The sequence below is a fragment of the Oncorhynchus clarkii genome, chromosome 31, assembly GCF_045791955.1.
Source record: "Oncorhynchus clarkii lewisi isolate Uvic-CL-2024 chromosome 31, UVic_Ocla_1.0, whole genome shotgun sequence".
NCBI lineage: Eukaryota > Metazoa > Chordata > Actinopteri > Salmoniformes > Salmonidae > Oncorhynchus > Oncorhynchus clarkii.
Window position 1 is genome coordinate 23,612,124 of NC_092177.1, and position 20,497 is coordinate 23,632,620.

General features: G+C 45.7%; 1 protein-coding gene across 1 annotated transcript in view; it reads right to left on the minus strand.

Moving 5' to 3' along the window:
• Window positions 1–6,216: 6,216 nt before the first annotated feature.
• The window catches only part of LOC139391239 (collagen alpha-1(XXV) chain), a 164,655-nt gene continuing 150,374 nt past the window's right edge, over window positions 6,217–20,497 (minus strand). The window contains exons 3-4 of the mRNA XM_071138885.1: window positions 10,192–10,236; window positions 6,217–6,317 (exon numbers count right to left, since the gene is read on the minus strand). Of these exons, the coding sequence (XP_070994986.1) occupies window positions 6,265–6,317; window positions 10,192–10,236 (98 nt within the window). The 3' untranslated portion in view covers window positions 6,217–6,264. The remainder of the gene's footprint in view (window positions 6,318–10,191; window positions 10,237–20,497) is intronic.

A 20,497-nucleotide genomic window follows, 5' to 3' on the forward strand; every position in this document is an offset into this window, starting at 1 on the left:
ATGGGACAAGGACATCCCTGCCGCCCAAACCCTCCCTTAACCCGGAAGACTCTGGGCCAATTGTGCGCCGCGCCATGGGTCTCCCAGGCGCGGCTGGCTGCGACAGAGTCTGGACTCAAACCCAGAATCTCTAGTGGCACAGCTAGCACTGTGATGCAGTGCCTCAGACCACCGCGCCACTCGGGAGGCCCGTGGTTTTGATTGTTTGACAGTGGAGGGACTCTGTATTGATGCTCTAACCCACAGGCTGTGACTAATGACAGGAAGACGTGATGGTTATATGAAGACCCACTGGGCAAAAGACTGCGCAACATTTAAAAAAAATGTTTTCCACGTCATTTCAACCAAACAATACAACAGAAAACTGATTTTTAACCTAAATCTATTTTTTGGTTGATTTCACATTGAATTCACTGACAACTCAACTAAATGTAAATCAATGAATCAAAACTAGAACTGACGTCTGTGACCAGTGGGGAGTCACACATAAACACACACACCGTCTGTGAGGTGTAGGACCTGTTCTCTCTCTCTCTCTCTCTCCCCTATCTCGCTCTCTCTGCCTCTCTCTCTCTCTCTGCCTCTCTCTTGCTCTCTCTGCCTCTCTCTCTCTCTCTGCCTCTCTCTTGCTTTCACTCTTGCTTTCTCGCTTGCTTTCTCTCTTGCTCTCTTTCTCTCTCTCTCTCTCTCCACCCTCTGCCTCTGTCTCTCTCTCTCTCTCTCCACCCCTCTCTCTCGCTTTTTCTCTACCCCTCTCTCTCTCTCTCTCTCTCTCTCTCTCTCATACTGATCATTCTTCACAGCAACCCAGCACCCAAATGAATAAATTAGTGTATTGCATGTTAACCATGTGCATCTCTCTCTCTCTCCTCTCTATCTCATACTGCTAATTCTTCACAGCAACCCAGCACCCAAATGAATAAATTAGCTTATTTATGTACATCTCTGTCTCTCTCTCTCTGTCTGTCGATCAGGTGTTCTCCTAGTTCCTGGATGACATCTCTCTCTCTCTCTCTCTATCTCTCTCTCTCTCTCTCTCTCTCTCTCTCTCTCTCTCTCTCTGTCGATCAGGTGTTCTCCTAGTTCTTGGCCTCAAGCTCAGCCAAGCAGACGTAAAACTAGCGAGGAGTAAGGTGTGGGAAAAGGAGGCGGTGCTATTCCTGGGGAAAACAACATTTAGTTGGCACAACACATCCTGGTAATCTTAAGAAATTGCCTGGACTCATTTGTGTCGATTTGAAAATGGCTTCTCAATCTCACACAGGCTGTATTTCTGCCTGCTTGAACGGCAATAGCTCAGATATACATGACATGACCCCGAGAATCGATAGAACATGTACAAATACAATATAACACTGAAAATGGGTGAATCTCTCCTTTAACAGAGTGGGAAACATGATATCAGACCATGGTAAATGGACCAGCCTGCTGTCTAAGCTAATGAACTACAGGATTCATCTACTGTGTGTTGGATCTGAAGTTAACCATGAATACATGAATACATGTAAGGGGTAGAGGGGGGTCAGGTTAGGGTTCGACTGATGAACTGATGTTGTTGGTGTACTGTAATACTCACTAAGCGTTCTCATGTACAGACACAGACATGACACGCAAACAGATGAATACATAGTTACCCAAACAGACACATGCTTGTCCTGCACAAACTCTCTCCCCTTCTCTCCCTCTCTCCCCCTCTCTCTCACCCCCTCTCTCTCTCCTCCTCTCACTCTCCCCCTCTCTCTTTCGCTCTCTCACACAAAATGCACGCACGCACGCACACACGCATACACACACAGACGTGTGTGCGTCTGTCTGTGTGTAATTAGCAGCAGGCATTTCCCGTCAGGAAGGCTTCCTGGTGCCAGACAGAGCTGAGAGCATAGCCAGGCAGACCTGGCAATCTGGGAACCCCTTGGGGGCTGGACTTCCCAACATTCCCAATAATAATACAACATTCTAAATAACACAGCAATCAATATGCTACCATGCGTAACCAGAGTAACTCAACACTAACGAACCACATTAGCATAAATACACATAAAGACACATCCTGTTAAATCTAGTCAGAGGTAACCTATGCTGATGTTCATTATGACTAAAACACTGATTATTATCGTCACCAAACAGACCTCAGAGACAGAGGCAGGACATCATGTTCATTATGACTAAAACACTCATCATCACCACCAAATTGACCTCAGAGACAGAAGCAGAGGCAAGACTCATGTCTGTAGCCATGAAGTGCTTTGAAAGGCTGGTCATGGCTGACATCGATGATGGCTGATCACCATCATCCCGGAAATCCTAGACCCACTCCAATTCGCATACCGCCCCAACAGATCCACAGATGACACAATCTCAATAGCACTCCACACTGCCCTTTCCCACCTGGACAAAAGGAATACCTATGTGAGAATGCTGTTCATTGACTACAGCTCAGCATTCAACACCATAGTGCCCACAAAGCTCATCACTAAGCTAAGGACCCTGGGACTAAACACCTCCCTCTGCAACTGGATCCTGGACTTCCTGACGGGCCGCCCCCCAGGTGATAAGGGTAGGTAACAACACACCGCCACGCTGATCCTCAACATAGGGGTCCCTCAGGGGTGCGTGCTCAGTCCCCTCATGTACTCTCTGTTCACCCACAACTGCGTGGCCAAGCACGACTCCAACACCATCATTAAGTTTGCTGACGACACAAAAGTGGTAGGCCTGATCACTGACAACGATGAGACAGCTTATAGGGAGGAGGTCAGAGAACTGGCAGTGTGGAGCCAGGACAACAACCTCTCCCTCAACGTGAGCAAGACAAAGGAGCTGATTGTGGACTACGGGACAAGGAGGGCCGAACACGCCCACATTCACATCGACGGGGCTGTAGTGGAGAGTTAAGTTCCTTAGTGTCCACATAACCAACAAACTATCACGATCCAAACACACCAAGACAGTCGTGAAGAGGGCACGACAACACCTTTACCCCCTCAGGAGACTGAAAAGATTTGGCATGTGTCCCCAGATCCTCAAAAACGTCTATAGCTGTACCATCGAGAAAATCCTGACCGTTTGCATCACTGCCTGGTATGGCAACTGCTCGGCATCTGACCGTAAGGCGCTACAGAGGGTAGTGCGTACAGCCCGGTACATCACTGGTCCAAGCTTCCTGCCAACCAGGATCTATATACTAGGCGGTGTCAGAGGAAAGACCAGAAAATTGTCAAAGACTCCAGTCACCCAAGTCATAGACTGTTTTCTCTGCTACCGCACGGCAAGCGGTACCGGAGCGCCAAGTCTGGGACCAAAAGGCTCCTTAACAGCTTCTACCTCCAAGCCATAAGACTGCTGAACAATGAATCAAATGGCCGCACGGACTATGTACATTGAACCCCCCCTGCCCCTTGTTTTACACTGCTTCTACTCGCTGTTTATTATCTATATATAGTCACTTCACCCCTACCTACACGTACAAATGACCTCTAACCTGTACCCCGGCACATTGATTCACGGTATTCAGTTGTATTCAGTGCATGTGACAAATGTGATTTGATTTGTTCATACTGAGCAGAGCAGAGAGCTGGAGTTCCCCATATGACCAGTAGAGGCCACCAGAACACAGTTTGACAGGGAGACGAGAGAGACAACTCCACACTATACCACACTAGTTTATTACTTGAACAGAAATCTACTCATTGATTGGGGAACTTGTTAGGGCTATATAAGCATATCTCAAAATAAACCCAGACCCCAGACACACTAAAAAAGAAGACAGTAAAGGTTGATGACACAGCCTATTAAACTGAAGTGAATCAGTGAGCTAGTGAATCAGTGAGTCACTTGGTGCACCACGCTGACAGGTGTTCCAACCCAACACTGTTGCAAATCTAATCTGTCTGATATTGGCAGGCAGCAGCCATGATGTGGTCATGATGAAACAACATGTGGTGCTGGGAACAGACCCAATTAACCCTGGCAAACCAAACTGGGCTGTGTGTGTGTGTGTGTGTGTGTGTGTGTGTGTGTGGATGTTTTCCAGTTGTTGCACAGGGCAGGAATTATAAACACATTAATCATTGTTGAAAATACACTCATTAATGTAAGGTGGAAGTAAAAAGACAAAGAAGAAGGATGATCACGAGGGTAGAATCCATTAAATACACTGTTGATGGAGGTGATAGAAGCCCAAAATAGGCTAAGAGAATCTAAAAAGTAAATTAAATGTACCGGGTATCCATCTCTCCCAGTCTTGCCCTGGTGAGATCAGAGAGAGAGTAAAGCACACCACATTACACTGGTTAGAACATAACATGACCAACATCACCACATTACACTGGTTAGAACATAACATGACCAACATCACCACATTACACTGGTTAGAACATAACATGACCAACATCACCACATTACACTGGTTAGAACATAACATGACCAACATCACCACATTACACTGGTTAGAACATAACATGACTGTCACGATCGTCGTAAGAAGCGGACCAAAATGCAGCGTGGTATGTGTTCATGATGATATTTTAATTAAAGAACACACTGAATACAAAACAATAAACGACCGTGACGCTATAAGGACTGTGCTGACAGAAGCAACTAACATAGACAATCACCCACAACCCACAATGACAAAACAGGCTACCTAAATATGGTTCCCAATCAGAGACAATTACTAACACCTGCCTCTTATTGAGAACCATATCATGCCAAACACAGAAACAGACAAACAAGACATCCAACATAGAATGCCCACCCAGATCACACCCTGACCAAACAAAACATAGAAAGATACAAAGCAAGGGTGTGCCAATGACCAACATCACCACATTACACTGGTTAGAACATAACATGACCAACCTTACACTGTTTAGAACATGACCAACATCACCACAGTACACTGGTTAGAACATAACATGACCAACCTTACACTGTTTAGAACATGACCAACATCACCACAGTACACTGGTTAGAACATAACATGACCAACCTTACACTGTTTAGAACATGACCAACATCACCACAGTACACTGGTTAGAACAGAACATGACCAACATTACACTGGTTAGAACATGACCAACATCACCACATTACACTGGTTAGAACATAACATGACCAACCTTACACTGTTTAGAACATGACCAACATCACCACAGTACACTGGTTAGAACAGAACATGACCAACATTACACTGGTTAGAACATGACCAACATCACAACATTACACTGGTTAGAACATAACATGACCAACATCACTACATTACACTGGTTAGAACATAACATGACCAACATCACCACATTACACAAACATTCACAACATTACACTGGTTAGGACATAACATGACCAACATCACCACATTACACTGGTTACCCAACATCACAACATTACACTGGTTAGAACATAACATGACCAACATCACAACATTACACTTAAAAACCAACATCACAACATTACACTGGTTAGACCATAACATGACCAACATCACAACATTACACTGGTTAGACCATAACATGACCAACATCACTACATTAAAAAGGTTAGAACATAACATGACCAACATCACCACATTACACTGGTTAGAACATAACATGACCAACATCACCACATTACACTGGTTAGAACATAACATGACCAACATCACTACATTACACTGGTTGAGTGACCTTTTTTGATTCAGTGGCAGCTGTGTGATATCCCAGCTCTCTGCTCCCAGGAACAGGAACAGATATTGGACACAGCAGCAGTCTGCTCTATCCATGTTCCTTCTCTCTGTGTTGGAGTTATAGCTCCATAGAGGAGAGGAACTCACCCCTGTGTTGGAGTTATAGCTCCATAGAGGAGGGTAACTCACCCCTGTGTTGGAATTATAGCTCCATAGAGGAGGGTAACTCCCCCCTGTGTTGGAGTCATAGCTCCATAGAGGAGAGTAACTCACCCCTGTGTTGGAATTATAGCTCCATAGAGGAGGGTAACTCACCCCTGTGTTGGAATTATAGCTCCATAGAGGAGGGTAACTCACCCCTGTGTTGGAGTTATAGCTCCATAGTGGAGAGTAACTCACCCCTGTGTTGGAGTCATAGCTCCATAGAGGAGAGTAACTCATCCCTGTGTTGGAGTTATAGCTCCATAGAGGAGAGTAACTCACCCCTGTGTTGGAGTTATAGCTCCATAGAGGAGGGTAACTCACCAGTCACTACACTGCACTACTCCCTAACTCTCTCCACAGAATTTTCAACACACACGCGCACACACTCTCCCAGGTGGTCACTGTGTGTGATACTTCCTGGATGAGATGACCAAAGTACTTACTGGAGCTCCTGCAATACAAAAACAAAAGAGACAGACAGAGACAGAGACAGAGAGAGAGACAGAGAGAGAGAGAGAGAGAGAGAGAGAGAGAGAGAGAGAGAGAGAGAGAGAGAGAGAGAGAAAAAAAAAACATTATTAGTGCCAGTCTAATACATTCAACATTCTGTACAGGAATCAATGAATCCTAGTATTGTATTCAGAAAGTTGCACACAACAGGAAACATGTACTGTATGTACTGTGGTCTTTTAGAATGGGGATAACATTTTGGATATAAATATCTCATTAAGGTTATTGCCAATAGAGCGTGTGGTAAGAGCATTATGACAAACAGACACATGCTGAGTTGACTTTTTGGCTATGGCCAGTGTTTTGCATTAGGCTGAAAAATCATTCAGTGTTTTACAGAGAAATATTCAAATGGAGAGGAACTAGAAAGGGAAAGGATGAAGTTTAAGGACACTAAGTCCCAGATAGGTACCAGACTGTTTTGAAGCTAGTTGGGCCTGGGATATCCTCTCAAAGCTCTAGAAAACCCTAGAACTTCAGAGAGTGTTGTTCCACAGCGAAGATACATTCTGTCATCTTAGTGTTCCTTATGTTGTTAACCTGACTGTCCATAATCAGGAGAAATGTTCAGAGATAAGTCCTCTCTCTTTCTCTCTCCCTTTTCTCTCTCTCTCTCTTACCCTCTCCCTTTCATTCTCCCTTTCCCCCTCTCTCATATCTCTTAACTCATAACATGGACTGTTTGAGGACTCATCAGTCCAGTCTAAAACCAACCGTCCTGATTAAACTGATGTAGATGAAACACAGAGGATCAGTTGATCATTAAGATGACATCCAGCCTTTGGTTTGTGACTAATGTTGTTTATTGGAATTTAACCAATCATGGAAAGGTTCTTTCTGATGTCTCTATAATAACAACCAATGGCACGCATTCATGCAGGGTGGGGCCCCAACAAAGAAAAGAACCACATGCCAGTAATACAACTACAACAACAATCAACCAAACAACAATGCATGCAGTAATAGACATCACAATGGGTCTAGGCCAGCATTTCCCAAACTCCATCCTAGCACTACAAAGCTGATTCAAATCATCAAAACTTGATGATGAGTTTCATTATTTGAATCGGCTGTGTAGGTTTGGGGCATAAACCAAAATGTGCACCCCTTGGGGTGCCGAGGACTGAGTTTGGGAAACACTAGTCTAGCCCGAGTGGAAAAAGACACTTGTGGAGTAGTGAGGGTGTTATTGGTTATTGCTGTATGAACACACACAACTAAACAAGTGAACATAATCAGAATCTGTGTAGAGATCTGAGCAGATGGAGAGGTGAAAGAAGGGCGGAGAGGAGGAGATGAAGGGGGAGGTATAGACGAGACAGAGAGATGAGGGTAGAAGTGAGAGGGAGAGGGAGAGAGTAGAAGGAGAGAGAGAGTGGTGAAGGGGCATGAGACAGAGATAAGAGATGAAGACATGATCTATTGATACATTATCTCTAAATGATCTATTGATACATTATATATAAATTATCTATTGATATATGCTCTATAAATGATCTATTGATACATTATCTATAAATGATCTATTGATACATTATTTATAAATTATCTATTGATACATTCATTATAAATTATCTATTGATACATTATCTATAAATTATCTATTGATACATTAATTATAAATTATCTATTGATACATTATCTATGAATTATCTATTGATACATTAATTATAAATTATCTATTGATACATTATCTATGAATTATCTATTGATACATTATCTATAAATTATCTAATTATCTATCTGCGTCATCAGTGATTTGGTATGTTACATGTTTGCTTTGGCAATGTATGTGGTAAAACTTTCCAAGCGAATAAAGCGATTTGAATTGAAATGAGAAAGGGAGACGTGAGAGGAGAAAGGTGTTGTAGTTTATGAGGCATGAAAGTCAATTTGGAGTATGAGTGTCTAGACACTAGGACAAGGACCTCCTGTTGACACGAGGACAACAACCTCCTGTAGACACTAGGACAACAACCTCCTGTCAACACTAGGGCAACAACCTCCTGTAGACACGAGGACAACAACCTCCTGTAGACACTAGGACAACAACCTCCTGCAGACACTAGGACAACAACCTCCAGTTGACACTAGGACAACAACCTCCAGTTGACACTAGGACAACAACCTCCTGTAGACAATAAGACAACAACCACCAATAGACACTAGGACAACAACCTCCTGCAGACACTAGGACAACAACCTCCAGTTGACACTAGGACAACAACCTCCAGTTGACACTAGGACAACAACCTCCTGTAGACAATAAGACAACAACCACCAATAGACACTAGGACAACAATCTCCTGTTGACACTAGGACAACAACCTCCTGTAGACACTAGGACAACAACCTCCAGTTGACACTAGGACAACAACCTCCAGTTGACACTAGGACAACAACCTCCTGTAGACAATAAGACAACAACCACCAATAGACACTAGGACAACAACCTCCTGTTGACACTAGGACAACAACCTCCTGTTGACACGAGGACAACAACCTCCTGTAGACACTAGGGCAACAACCTCCTGTTGAAACTAGGACAACAACCTCCTGTTTACATTAGGACAACAACCTCCTGTAGACACTAGGGCAACAACCTCCTGTTTACATTAGGACAACAACCTCCTGTAGACACTAGGGCAACAACCTCCTGTAGACACTAGGGCAAGAACCTCCTGTAGACACGAGGACAACTACCTCCAGTTGACGGTAGGACAACAACCTCCTGAAGACACCAGGTAAACAATCACATCAGTCAGTGGCCACAGCCCTGCCCATGTGCTGCAGACAGCTAGAGTCAGGCCATGCTGTAGACAGTTAGAGTCAGATCATGGTGCAGACAGCTAGAGTCAGGCCATGTTGCAGACAGCTAGAGTCAGGCCATGCTGCAGACAGCTAGAGTCAGGCCATGTTGCAGACAGCTAGAGTCAGGCCATGCTGTAGACAGCTAGAGTCAGGCCATTCTGGCTATATTTAGATAACGATGGGAACACAGGGACACTAAACCTGCGTCAACCTGGTTCATTTCGGTCCCAAGGCAAAACCAGTTGAGAACCACTGATCTACAGCAGGGTTTTCCAAACTTGGTCTTGAGGATTTCTACACTAATGGATTGCAAGGCACCGGTGGTTTCACCCTGAAGCAGATCTGTTCGTACTGATCCCAATAAGTGTTTTGTGGTTTAAGAGAAACCCTAACACACTAAAGGAGGAGTGAGGGCCGTGATGTTGGCAAGGCAGAATGTCATTAACTTCGTCCTACTGCTAAGGCAGCTGCTACTGCTCAGGCTGCACCGCTAACACATGGGCAACGTTCATATAACCATGTGGCCAATGTTCGCATTAGGTTGGAATGGACATGGAGGGACAGGGAGAAAGACCTGCTGTAGAGAGAGAGAGAGAGAGAGAGAGAGAGAGAGAGAGAGAGAGAGAGAGAGAGAGAGAGAGAGAGAGAGAGAGAGAGAGAGAGAGAGAGAGAGAGAGAGAGAGAGAGAGAGAGAGAGAGAGAGAGAGAGAGAGAGAGAGAGAGAGAGAGAGAGAGAGAGAGAGAGAGAAAGAAAGTGAGATGGAGAGAGAGAGAAGAGAAAGAGAGATGGAGAGAGATGACCGAGACAAGAGAGAGAGAGGATGGGGAGGAGAGGAGGAGAGATGATGGGGAGTGGTGGAGAGATGGGGATGTAAAAGAAGGGGAGGACTGAATGAGAGGGATGGGATGGGAAGAGGAAGAAAGATGTGAGGTAAGAGGAGAGAGAATGTAGAGAGGAAAGAGAAGTATGTGGGGACAGTTAAAGACAGAGATATGACACTTACCGGTGTCACCTCTTCTGCCCATCCTTCCACGCTTTCCAGGAGGACCTGAAGGAAACACAGACAGAATGATGTAGCCACAAGTCATCAATGGAAAGTCAGGGAAGAAGTTGTAGGTTTAGAGTTGGGGCTAAAAAGGGCATTATTCTAAAATGTATGAAATATATTTTTTTCTCATCAATCTAGACACAATAACAATCCAATTTGTGTGAATGCATGAACGCATTAATTTGTGTGAATGCATTGCTATGAGCCTCAAAATAGAGCTCAGGTGCATCCTATTACCATTGATCATCCTTGAGATGTTTCTACAAGTTGATTGGAGTCCACCTGCGGTAAATTAAATTGTTTGGACATGATTTGGAAAGGCACACACCTGTCTATATAAGCTCCCACAGTTGACAGTGGGTGTCAGAGCAAAAACAAAGCCATGAGGTCAAAGGAATTGTCCGAGAGCGCGGAGACAGGATTGTCCCCAAGAACACAGTGGCCTCAATCATTCTTAAATGGAAGACGTTTGGAACCATCAAGACTTTTCCTAGAGCTGGCCACCTGGTCAAATTGAGCAATCGAGGGAGAAGGGCCTTGGTCAGGGAGGTGAACAAGAACCCCATGGTCACTCTGACAGAGCTCCATAGTTCCTCTGTGGAGATGGGAGAACCTTCCACAAGGACTCCCCTAATCATGCCTTTCTGGTAGGGTGGCTAGACGGAAGCAACTCCTCAGTAAAAGGCACATGACAGCCTGCTTGGAGTTTGCCAAAAGTCACCTTAAGGACTCAGACCATGAGAAACAAGATTCTCTGGTCTGATGAAACTAAGATTGAACTCTTTGGCCTGAATGTCTGGCAGAAACCTGGCACCATCCCTTCGGTGAAGCATGGTGCATGGTGGCAACATCATGCTGTGGGGATGTTTTGCAGCGGCAGGGACTGGGAGACTAGTGATGATCGAGGGAAAGATGAATGGAGTACAGAGAGATCTTTGATGAAAACCTGCTCCAGAGTGCTCAGGACCTCAGACTGGGGCGAGGGTTCACCTTCCAACAGGACAACAACACTAAGCACACAGCCAAGACAATGCAGAAGTGGCTTCGGGACAAGTCTCTGAATGTTCTTGAGTGACCCAGTCAGAGACCAGACTTGGACCCGATCGAACATCTCTGGAGAGACCTGAAAATAACTGTGCAGCGACGCTCCCCATCCAACCTGACAGAGCTTGAGAGGATCTGCAGAGAAGAATGGAAGAAACTCCCCAAATACAGGTGTGTCAAGCTTGTAGTGTCATACCCAAGTAGGGTCAAGGCTGTAATCGCTGACAACGGTGCTTCAACAAAGTACTGAGTAAATGTTTTGAATACTTATGAATACTTATGTCAATGTTATATCATTTTTTTATAAATATATATATATATAAATGTGCAAAAATATCTAAAAACCTGTTTTTGCTTTGTCATTATTGGGTATTATGTGTAGATTGATGAATGAATTTAATCAATTTTAACATAACAAAATGTGGAAAAAGCCAAGGGGTCTGCATACTTTCCTAATGCTCACCGCAGCATACCACAGCATACCGCAGCATACCACAGCATACCACAGCTATACCGACTGAGGTTTGAAGCAACTTTTAAATGAGGAACCACTGTGTGTGAGGTGCTCCACATGTAATACACGACGCCAAGAACATCTGGATGCACCTGAGTGGGAACAGGTGTGTGTGTGTGTGTGTGTGTGTGTGTGTGTGTGTGTGTGTGTGTGTGTGTGTGTGTGTGTGTGTGTGTGTGAGAGAGATCAACATGCTTTCCTATGAACTGAACACATCCCATACACACAGTCACAGTCATCCCATATACACACAGTCACAATCATCCCATACACACAGTCACAGTCATCCCATATACACACAGTCACAGTCATCCCATATACACACAGTCACAATCATCCCATACACACAGTCACAGTCACCCCATATACACACAGTCACAGTCATCCCATATACACACAGTCACAGTCACCCCATATACACACAGGCAGTCATCCCATGCACACAGTCACAGCCACAATCATCCCATATACACACAGTCACAGTCATCCCATATACACACAGTCACAGTCATCCCATACACACAGCCACAGTCATTCCATATACACACAATCACAGTCATCCCATACACACAGTCACAGTCATCCCATATACACACAGTCACCCCATATACACACAGTCAAAGTCATCCCATATACACACAGTCACAGTCATCCCATATACACACAGTCACAGTCATCCCATATACACCCAGTCACAGTCATCCCATATACACACAGTCACAGTCATCCCATATACACACAGTCACAGTCATCCCATATACACACAGTCACAGTCATCCCATACACACAGTCACAGTCATCCCATATACACACAGTCACAGTCATCCCATATACATAGTCACAGTCATCACATATACACACAGTCATAGTCATCCCATACACACAGTCATAGACATCCCATATACACACAGTCACAGTCATCCCATATACACAGAGTCACAGTCTTCCCATATACACACAGTCACAGTCATCCCATACACACAGTCACAGTCATCCCATACACACACAGTCACAGTCATCCCATATACATACAGTCACAGTCATCCCATACACACAGTCACAGTCATCCCATATACACACAGTCACATTCATTCCATACACACAGTCACAGTCATCCCATAAACACACAGTCACAGTCATCCCATATACACACAGTCACAGTCATCCCATATACACACAGTCACAGGCATCCCATACACACAGTCACAGTCATCCCATATACACACAGTCACAGTCATCCCATATACACACAGTCACAGTCATCCCATTCACACACAGTCACAGTCATGCCATACACAAACAGTCACAGTCATCCCATATACACAGTCACAGTCATCCCATATACACACAGTCACAGTCATCCCATATACACAGTCACAGTCATCACATATACACACAGTCACAGTCATCCCATACACACAGTCACAGTCATCCCATATACACCCAGTCACAGTCATCCCATATACACACAGTCACAGTCATCCCATACACACAGTCACAGTCATCCCATATACACACAGTCACAGTCATCCCATATACACACAGTCACAGTCATCCCATTCACACACAGTCACAGTCATCCCATACACACACAGTCACAGACATCCCATCCTCTCTCTCTGATGGCCAGCCAAACCAAACACAACCCCTCTCCTCCACTGGTTTGGTGCCAATCCTCACCTCACCCCTGACCTGCCATTAAAGCCTGTCTTGAGACTTTGGGCTGATACTGTTGGTCTATCTCATGTTGAGAAAGAGACACAGTACAGCTATGAGTGCCAGGATACTGTATGGCGAGGCCAGCGAGGATGAGACAGCCAGCATAGTAAAACTAACAGTAGAGAGACCAGGGCAGAGCAAAACAGAGCAGGAGCTATGACGGAGCCAGATGCTTTTCCCACTGAGAATTCAATAAACACACAGACCCCATGCTGGTGAATATGGGAAAGGTTGGAACTTCTGGAAAAATGAGTCATACACTGTATAAATCGAAATAAATACGTGTAAATCTCAGCTCTTGCTTGAGTACAGATGTAGGATCTTAATTTGATCACCTTGTTGCAGTATAACTTTACTGCAATGCAGGAAATGTAAAATGTGTAATGTATTTGAGGTTTAAAAAGGTTTCTGAAGTTTGTAATTTACACTTTGAAATGTCCAACTCGAATTTAACTTATGGGAAATGTATCAATCCCAGTCATCCCAGTCACAAGAAATGTCAATTAATTATAATCCACATTATTCACATTTCCTGTTGCTGCAGGATTATTTTCGTGCTGTAGCAAAACTGGCTCAAATTAAGATCAAAATGTATATATCTGAGCTTTGTTTTTGAGATCATAGCACACAAGTGCACATAGTACCACAATACATTTACCCCAAAACTCAGAAAAGTTCCCAAAGGCATGAAGATTTTTTTCTTCTCAATTTCTTCAGTCCACCACTTTACAGCATCCCTCTGCCCCAGAACGCTCTATCTGGCTATTGGACCCCCTCGCCGCCTTCAGAGATCCCTTGGACCCCACAACCACCTTCAGAGATCCCTTGGACCCCACAACCACCTTCAGAGATCCCACCGACTGTGCAGGTAAATGGGAACCATACGGGCCCTGGTGCTGGCCTGGGTTAATATTCTATCTTTGCGTTCTGCTGCTAAACTGCTCTGGCTGCAGATATGCTTTCTCCTTGCAGTCTGTTCCTCTTGTTGTACCTCTGCAGTTTCCTCCAGCACAGTCCTGTTCTCTCTATCATCTCTCCTGCTCCGTAACTGATTCTTTCATTTCATATCTCCCTCCAGTTCTCCCCCCTGTTATCTCTACCTCTCTCTCTCTCTACCTCTCTCTACCTCTCTCTCTCTCTCTCTCTCTCTCTCTCTCTCTCTCTCTCTCTCTCTATCTCTCTCTACCTCTCTCTACCTCTCTCTCTCTCTTTCTCTCTCTCTCGCTCTCTCTCTCTCTCTCTCTCTCTCACTCTACCCCTCTCTCTCTCTCTCTACCTCTCCCGTTGTCCTTTTCTCTCTACCTCTCTCTCTCTCTACCTCTTTCTCACTCTCTACCTCTCTCTCTCGCTACCCCTCTCTCTCTCTACTCCTCTCTCTCTCTCTCTACCCCTCTCTCTCTATCTCTCTCTCTCTCTACCCCTCTCTCTCTACCTCTCTCTCTCTCTCTCTCTCTCTCTCTCTACCTCTCTCTACCTCTCTCTCTCTCTCTCTCTCTCTCTCTCTCTCTCTCTCTCTCTCTCTCTACCTCTCTCTACCTCTCTCTCTCTCTTTCTCTCTCGCTCTCTCTCTCACTCTACCCCCCTCTCTCTCTCTCTACCTCTCTCTCTCTCTACCTCTTTCTCACTCTCTACCTCTCTCTCTCTCTACTACCCCTCTCTCTCTCTACTCCTCTCTCTCTCTCTCTCTCTACCTCTCTCTCTCTCTACCTCTCTCTCTCTCTCTCTCTCTCTCTCTCTCTCTCTCTCTCTCTCTCTCTCTCTCTCTCTCTCTCTCTCTCTCTCTATCTCTCTCTACCTCTCTCTACCTCTCTCTCTCTCTTTCTCTCTCTCTCGCTCTCTCTCTCTCTCTCTCACTCTACCCCTCTCTCTCTCTCTCTACCTCTCTCGTTGTCCTTTTCTCTCTACCTCTCTCTCTCTCTACCTCTTTCTCACTCTCTACCTCTCTCTCTCGCTACCCCTCTCTCTCTCTACTCTCTCTCTCTACTCTCTCTCTCTCTCTCTCTCTCTCTCTCTACCCCTCTCTCTCTACCCCTCTCTCTCTACCTCTCTCTCTCTCTCTCTCTCTACCCCTCTCTCTCTACCTCTCTCTCTCTCTCTCTCTCTCTACCTCTCTCTACCTCTCTCTACCTCTCTCTACCTCTCTCTCCTCTCTCTCTCTCTCTCTCTCTCTCTCTCTCTCTCTATCTCTCTCTACCTCTCTCTACCTCTCTCTCTCTCTTTCTCTCTCGCTCTCTCTCTCTCACTCTACCCCTCGCTCTCTCTCTCTACCTCTCTCGCTGTCCTTTTCTCTCTACCTCTCTCTCTCTCTCTACCTCTTTCTCACTCTCTACCTCTCTCTCTCGTTACCCCTCTCTCTCTCTACTCCTCTCTCTCTCTCTCTCTCTCTCTCTACCCCTCTCTCTCTACCCCTCTCTCTCTATCTCTCTCTCTCTCTCTCTACCCCTCTCTCTCTACCTCTCTCTCTCTCTCTCTACCCCTCTCTCTCTCTACCCCCACTCTCTCTCTCTCTCTCTCTCTACCTCTCTCTCTCGCTCTCTCTCTCTCTACCCCTCTCTCTCTCTACCCCTCTCTCTCTACCTCTCTCGCTCTCCTTTTCTCTCTACCTCTCTCTCTCTCTACCTCTTTCTCACTCTCTTTCTACCTCTCTCTCTCTCTCTCTCACTCTACCCCTCTCTCTCTCTCTCTACCTCTCTCGCTGTCCTTTTCTCTCTACCTCTCTCTCTCTCTACCTCTTTCTCACTCTCTACCTCTCTCTCTCGCTACCCCTCTCTCTCTCTACTCCTCTCTCTCTCTCTCTCTCTCTCTACCCCTCTCTCTCTACCCCTCTCTCTCTATCTCTCTCTCTCTCTCTACCCCTCTCTCTCTACCTCTCTCTCTCTCTCTCTACCCCTCTCTCTCTCTACCCCCACTCTCTCTCTCTCTCTCTCTCTCTACCCCTCTCTCTCGCTCTCTCTCTCTCTACCCCTCTCTCTCTACCCCTCTCTCTCTACCTCTCTCTCTCTACCTCTCTCGCTCTCCTTTTCTCTCTACCTCTCTCTCTCTCTACCTCTTTCTCACTCTCTTTCTACCTCTCTCTCTCTCTCTCTCTCTACCCCTCTCTCTCTCTTCCCCTCTCTCTCTACCTCTCTCTCTCTCTACCCCCCCTCTCTCTCTCTACCCCTCTCTCTCTACCTCTCTCTCTCTCTACCCCTCTCTCTCTCTACCCCTCTCTCTCTCAACCGCTCTCTCTCTCTCTACCCCTCTCTCTCTCTCTACCCCTCTCTCTCTCTACCTCTCTCTCTCTACCCCTCTCTCGCTCTATCCCCCCCTCTCTCTCTCTCTCTCTACCCCCTCTCTCTCTACCCCTCTCTCTCTCTCGTTCTCTTTCTCTCTACCCCTCTCTCTCTACCTCTCTCTCTCTACCCCTCTCTCTCTCAACCGCTCTCTCTCTCTCTACCCCTTTCTCTCCCTCTCTACCCCTCTCTCTCTCTACCTCTCTCTACCCCTCTCTCTCTCTATCCCCCCTCTCTGTCTCTCTCTCTCTTGCTCTCTCTCTCTACCCCCTCTCTCTCTACCCCTCTCTCTCTCTTGTTCTCTTTCTCTCTACCCCTCTCTTTCTCCCTCTCTCTCTCTCCCCCTCTCTCTCTACCTCTCTCTCTCTCTCTCTACCCCCCCTCTCTCTCTCTCTCGCTAACCCTCTCTCTCTCTACCCCTCTCTTCTACCTCTCTCTCTCTACACCCACCCCCTTATCTCTCTATATATACCCCTCTCAATTCAATTAAATTCCATTTCAATTTAAGTGCTTTATTGGCATTGGAAACATATGTTAACATTGCCAAAGCAAGTGAAGTAGTTAATAAACAAAGGTGAAATAAACAATAAAAATGAACAGTAAACATTACCCTCACAAAAGTTCAATAGTTTGTTCTTCACTGGTTGTCCATTTCTTGTGGCAACAGGTCACAAATCTTGCTGCTGTGATGGCACACTGTGGTATTTCACTCAGTAGATATGGGAGTTTATCAAAATTGGGGTTGTTTTTAAATTCTTTGTTTTCAAATTCTTTGTGGGTCTGTGTAATCTCAGGGAAATGTGTGTCTCTATTATGGTCATACATTTAACAGGAGGTTAGAAAGAGCAGCTCAGTTTCCACCTCATTTGATGGGCAGTGTGCACATAGCCCTAAACTCTCTGTTTAGGGCCAAATAGCATTCTAGTTTGCACAGTTTTTTTGTAAACTCTTTCCAATGAGTCAAGTAATTATCTTTTTGTTTTCTCATGATTTGGTTGGGTCTAATTGTGTTGCTGTCCTGGGGCTCTGTGGGGTCTGTTTGTGTGTGTGAACAGAGCCCCAAGACCAGCTTGCTTAGGGGACTCTTCTCCAGGTTAATTTCTCTGTAGGTGATGGCTTTGTTATGGAAGGCTTGGGAATCGCTTCCTTTTAGGTGGTTGTAGAATTGAACAGCTCTTTTCTGGATTTTGATAATTAGCAGGTATCGGCCTAATTCTGCTCTGCATGCATTATTTGCAGAATTTTGCAGAATCCTGCATGCAGAGTCTCAATTTGGTGTTTGTTCCATTTTGTGAATTCTTGGTTGGTGAACGGACCCCAGACCTCACAATAAAGGGCAACGGGTTCTATAACTGATTCAAGTATTCTTAGCCTGATCCTAATTGGTAAGTTGAATTTAATGTTCCTTTTGATGGCATAGAAGGCCCTTCTTGACTTGTCTCTCAGCTTGTTCACAGCTTTGTGGAAGTTACCTGTGGCGCTGATGTTTAGGCCGAGGTATGTCTAGTTTTTTGTGTGCTCCAGGGCAACAGTGTCTAGATGGAATTTGTATTTGTGGTCCAGGCAACTGGACCTTATTTGGAACACCATTATTTTTTGTCTTACTGAGATTTACTGTCAGGGTTCAGATTTGACAGAATCTGTGCAGAAGATCTAGGTGCTGTTGTAGGCCCTCCTTGGTTGGGGACAGAAGCACCAGATCATCAGCAAACAGTAGACATTTGACTTCAGATTCTAGTAGGCTGAGACCAGGACTGTTCTAGTGTCCTCGCTAATTTGTTGATGTATATGTTCCATTAGGGTGTGTGTTTTACAAATTTTAACCACACACTTGTTGTTTGTGTACATGGAATTTATAATGTCGTATGTTTTCCCCCCAACACCACTTTCCATCAATTTCTATAGCAGACCCTCATGCCAAATTGAGTCAAAAGCTTATTAAAAAAATCAACAAACCATGAGAAGACTTTGCATTTATTTTGATTTGTTTGTAGTACAGTGATTTGGTAAAAAGCCAATTTGACATTTTCTCAGTACATTGTTTTCACTAAAGAAATGTATGAGTCTGCTGTTTATGATAATGAGGATTTTCCCAAGGTTACTGTTGACGCATATCCCACGGTTGTTATCGGGGACAGATTTGTTTCCATTTTTGTGGATTGGGGTGATCAGTCTTTAATTCCAAATATTGTAGGAGATGCCATAGCTAAGGCTGATGTTAAAGAGTTTAGGTATAGCCAATTGGAATGTGTGGCCTCTCTCTCTCTCTCTCTCTCTCTCTCTCTCTCTGTCTCTCTCTCTCCCTTTGCTTCTAACTTTCCCACCTCCTCTCCCTCTGTTTTATTACGTAGGCATCACTACCTCTCGCCTGCATGTCCCTGTCTCCCCCTCTTCCTACCTCACACCCCTGCCTGCCTCTGTCTCTTTTTGCCCCACTACCCCTTCCCCCTCCACCCCCAGTACAGGTATTAATAGCCCCCGAGTGCTCTCCACTACCCCTTCCCCCTCCACCCCCAGTACAGGTATTAATAGCCCCCGAGTGCTCTCCACTACCCCTTCCCCCTCCACCCCCAGTACAGGTATTAATAGCCCCCGAGTGCTCTCCACTACCCCTTCCCCCTCCACCCCCAGTACAGGTATTAATAGCCCCTTAGTGCTCTCCACTACCCCTTCCCCCTCCACCCCCAGTACAGGTATTAATAGCCCCCGAGTGCTCTCCACTACCCCTTCCCCCTCCACCCCCAGTACAGGTATTAATAGCCCCCGAGTGCTCTCCACTACCCCTTCCCCCTCCACCCCCAGTACAGGTATTAATAGCCCCTGAGTGCTCTCCACTACCCCTTCCCCCTCCACCCCCAGTACAGGTATTAATAGCCCCCGAGTGCTCTCCACTACCCCTTCCCCCTCCACCCCCAGTACAGGTATTAATAGCCCCCGAGTGCTCTCCACTTCCCCTGCTCCGCTCCCCTATTTCCCCCAGCTATAAACACCACAGTGAACCTGCCCTGGCACCTGCCCTGGCACCAGCCCTGGCACCTGCCTTGGCACTGACAACTCAATACCAGGGGGCCAGAACAGATTCCTGTGGCGGGGGGCAGGTAGGGGGGGAAAGGGGGGTTCAGGAGGTACAGAGTCTCGAGAGTATAGAGCTTCATGTCACTAAATTTATCCTGACCACTGACTGTGTTCAGAGCAATAATCCAGTATTGATATTCTGGTCTGTTGGTCACCAGGAGCCCCTGAAGTACCTCTGTTTCTGTTGGACATGAAAGGCAGAGAGAGGTGTCATGCTGACAGACAGGGAGGTGGCCAGGGCTGGAGGGGACTGTAACCGGACCATGTGATTCGTCATGTGCAGTATCTTCTGTGGTGATGACAGGCTGATGTAGGGCCAGGATTGACTGGAGGATTAATGGTAAAAACAGGAGTGTGCGTTTGTGTGTGTTTGTGTGTATGTAACCAGGGCTCAAGCACAGCAGCTGCTCAGATTCCCTTACTAGGACAGTTTAATACACATACTTGTACATACACACTTCTGCCAACAGACACACAGACTGTGACAATGTTTGGCTCTTTCATTGGTCTGTGACGTCGAGATGATGTCAATCACACACACACACACGCAAGGGGGTATCAGGTTTCGGCCTTCACTTCCTGTGTCACCCGGTGAGATCTGTAAGATCAGTGACATACCAGGACCAGGAGGTGTCAT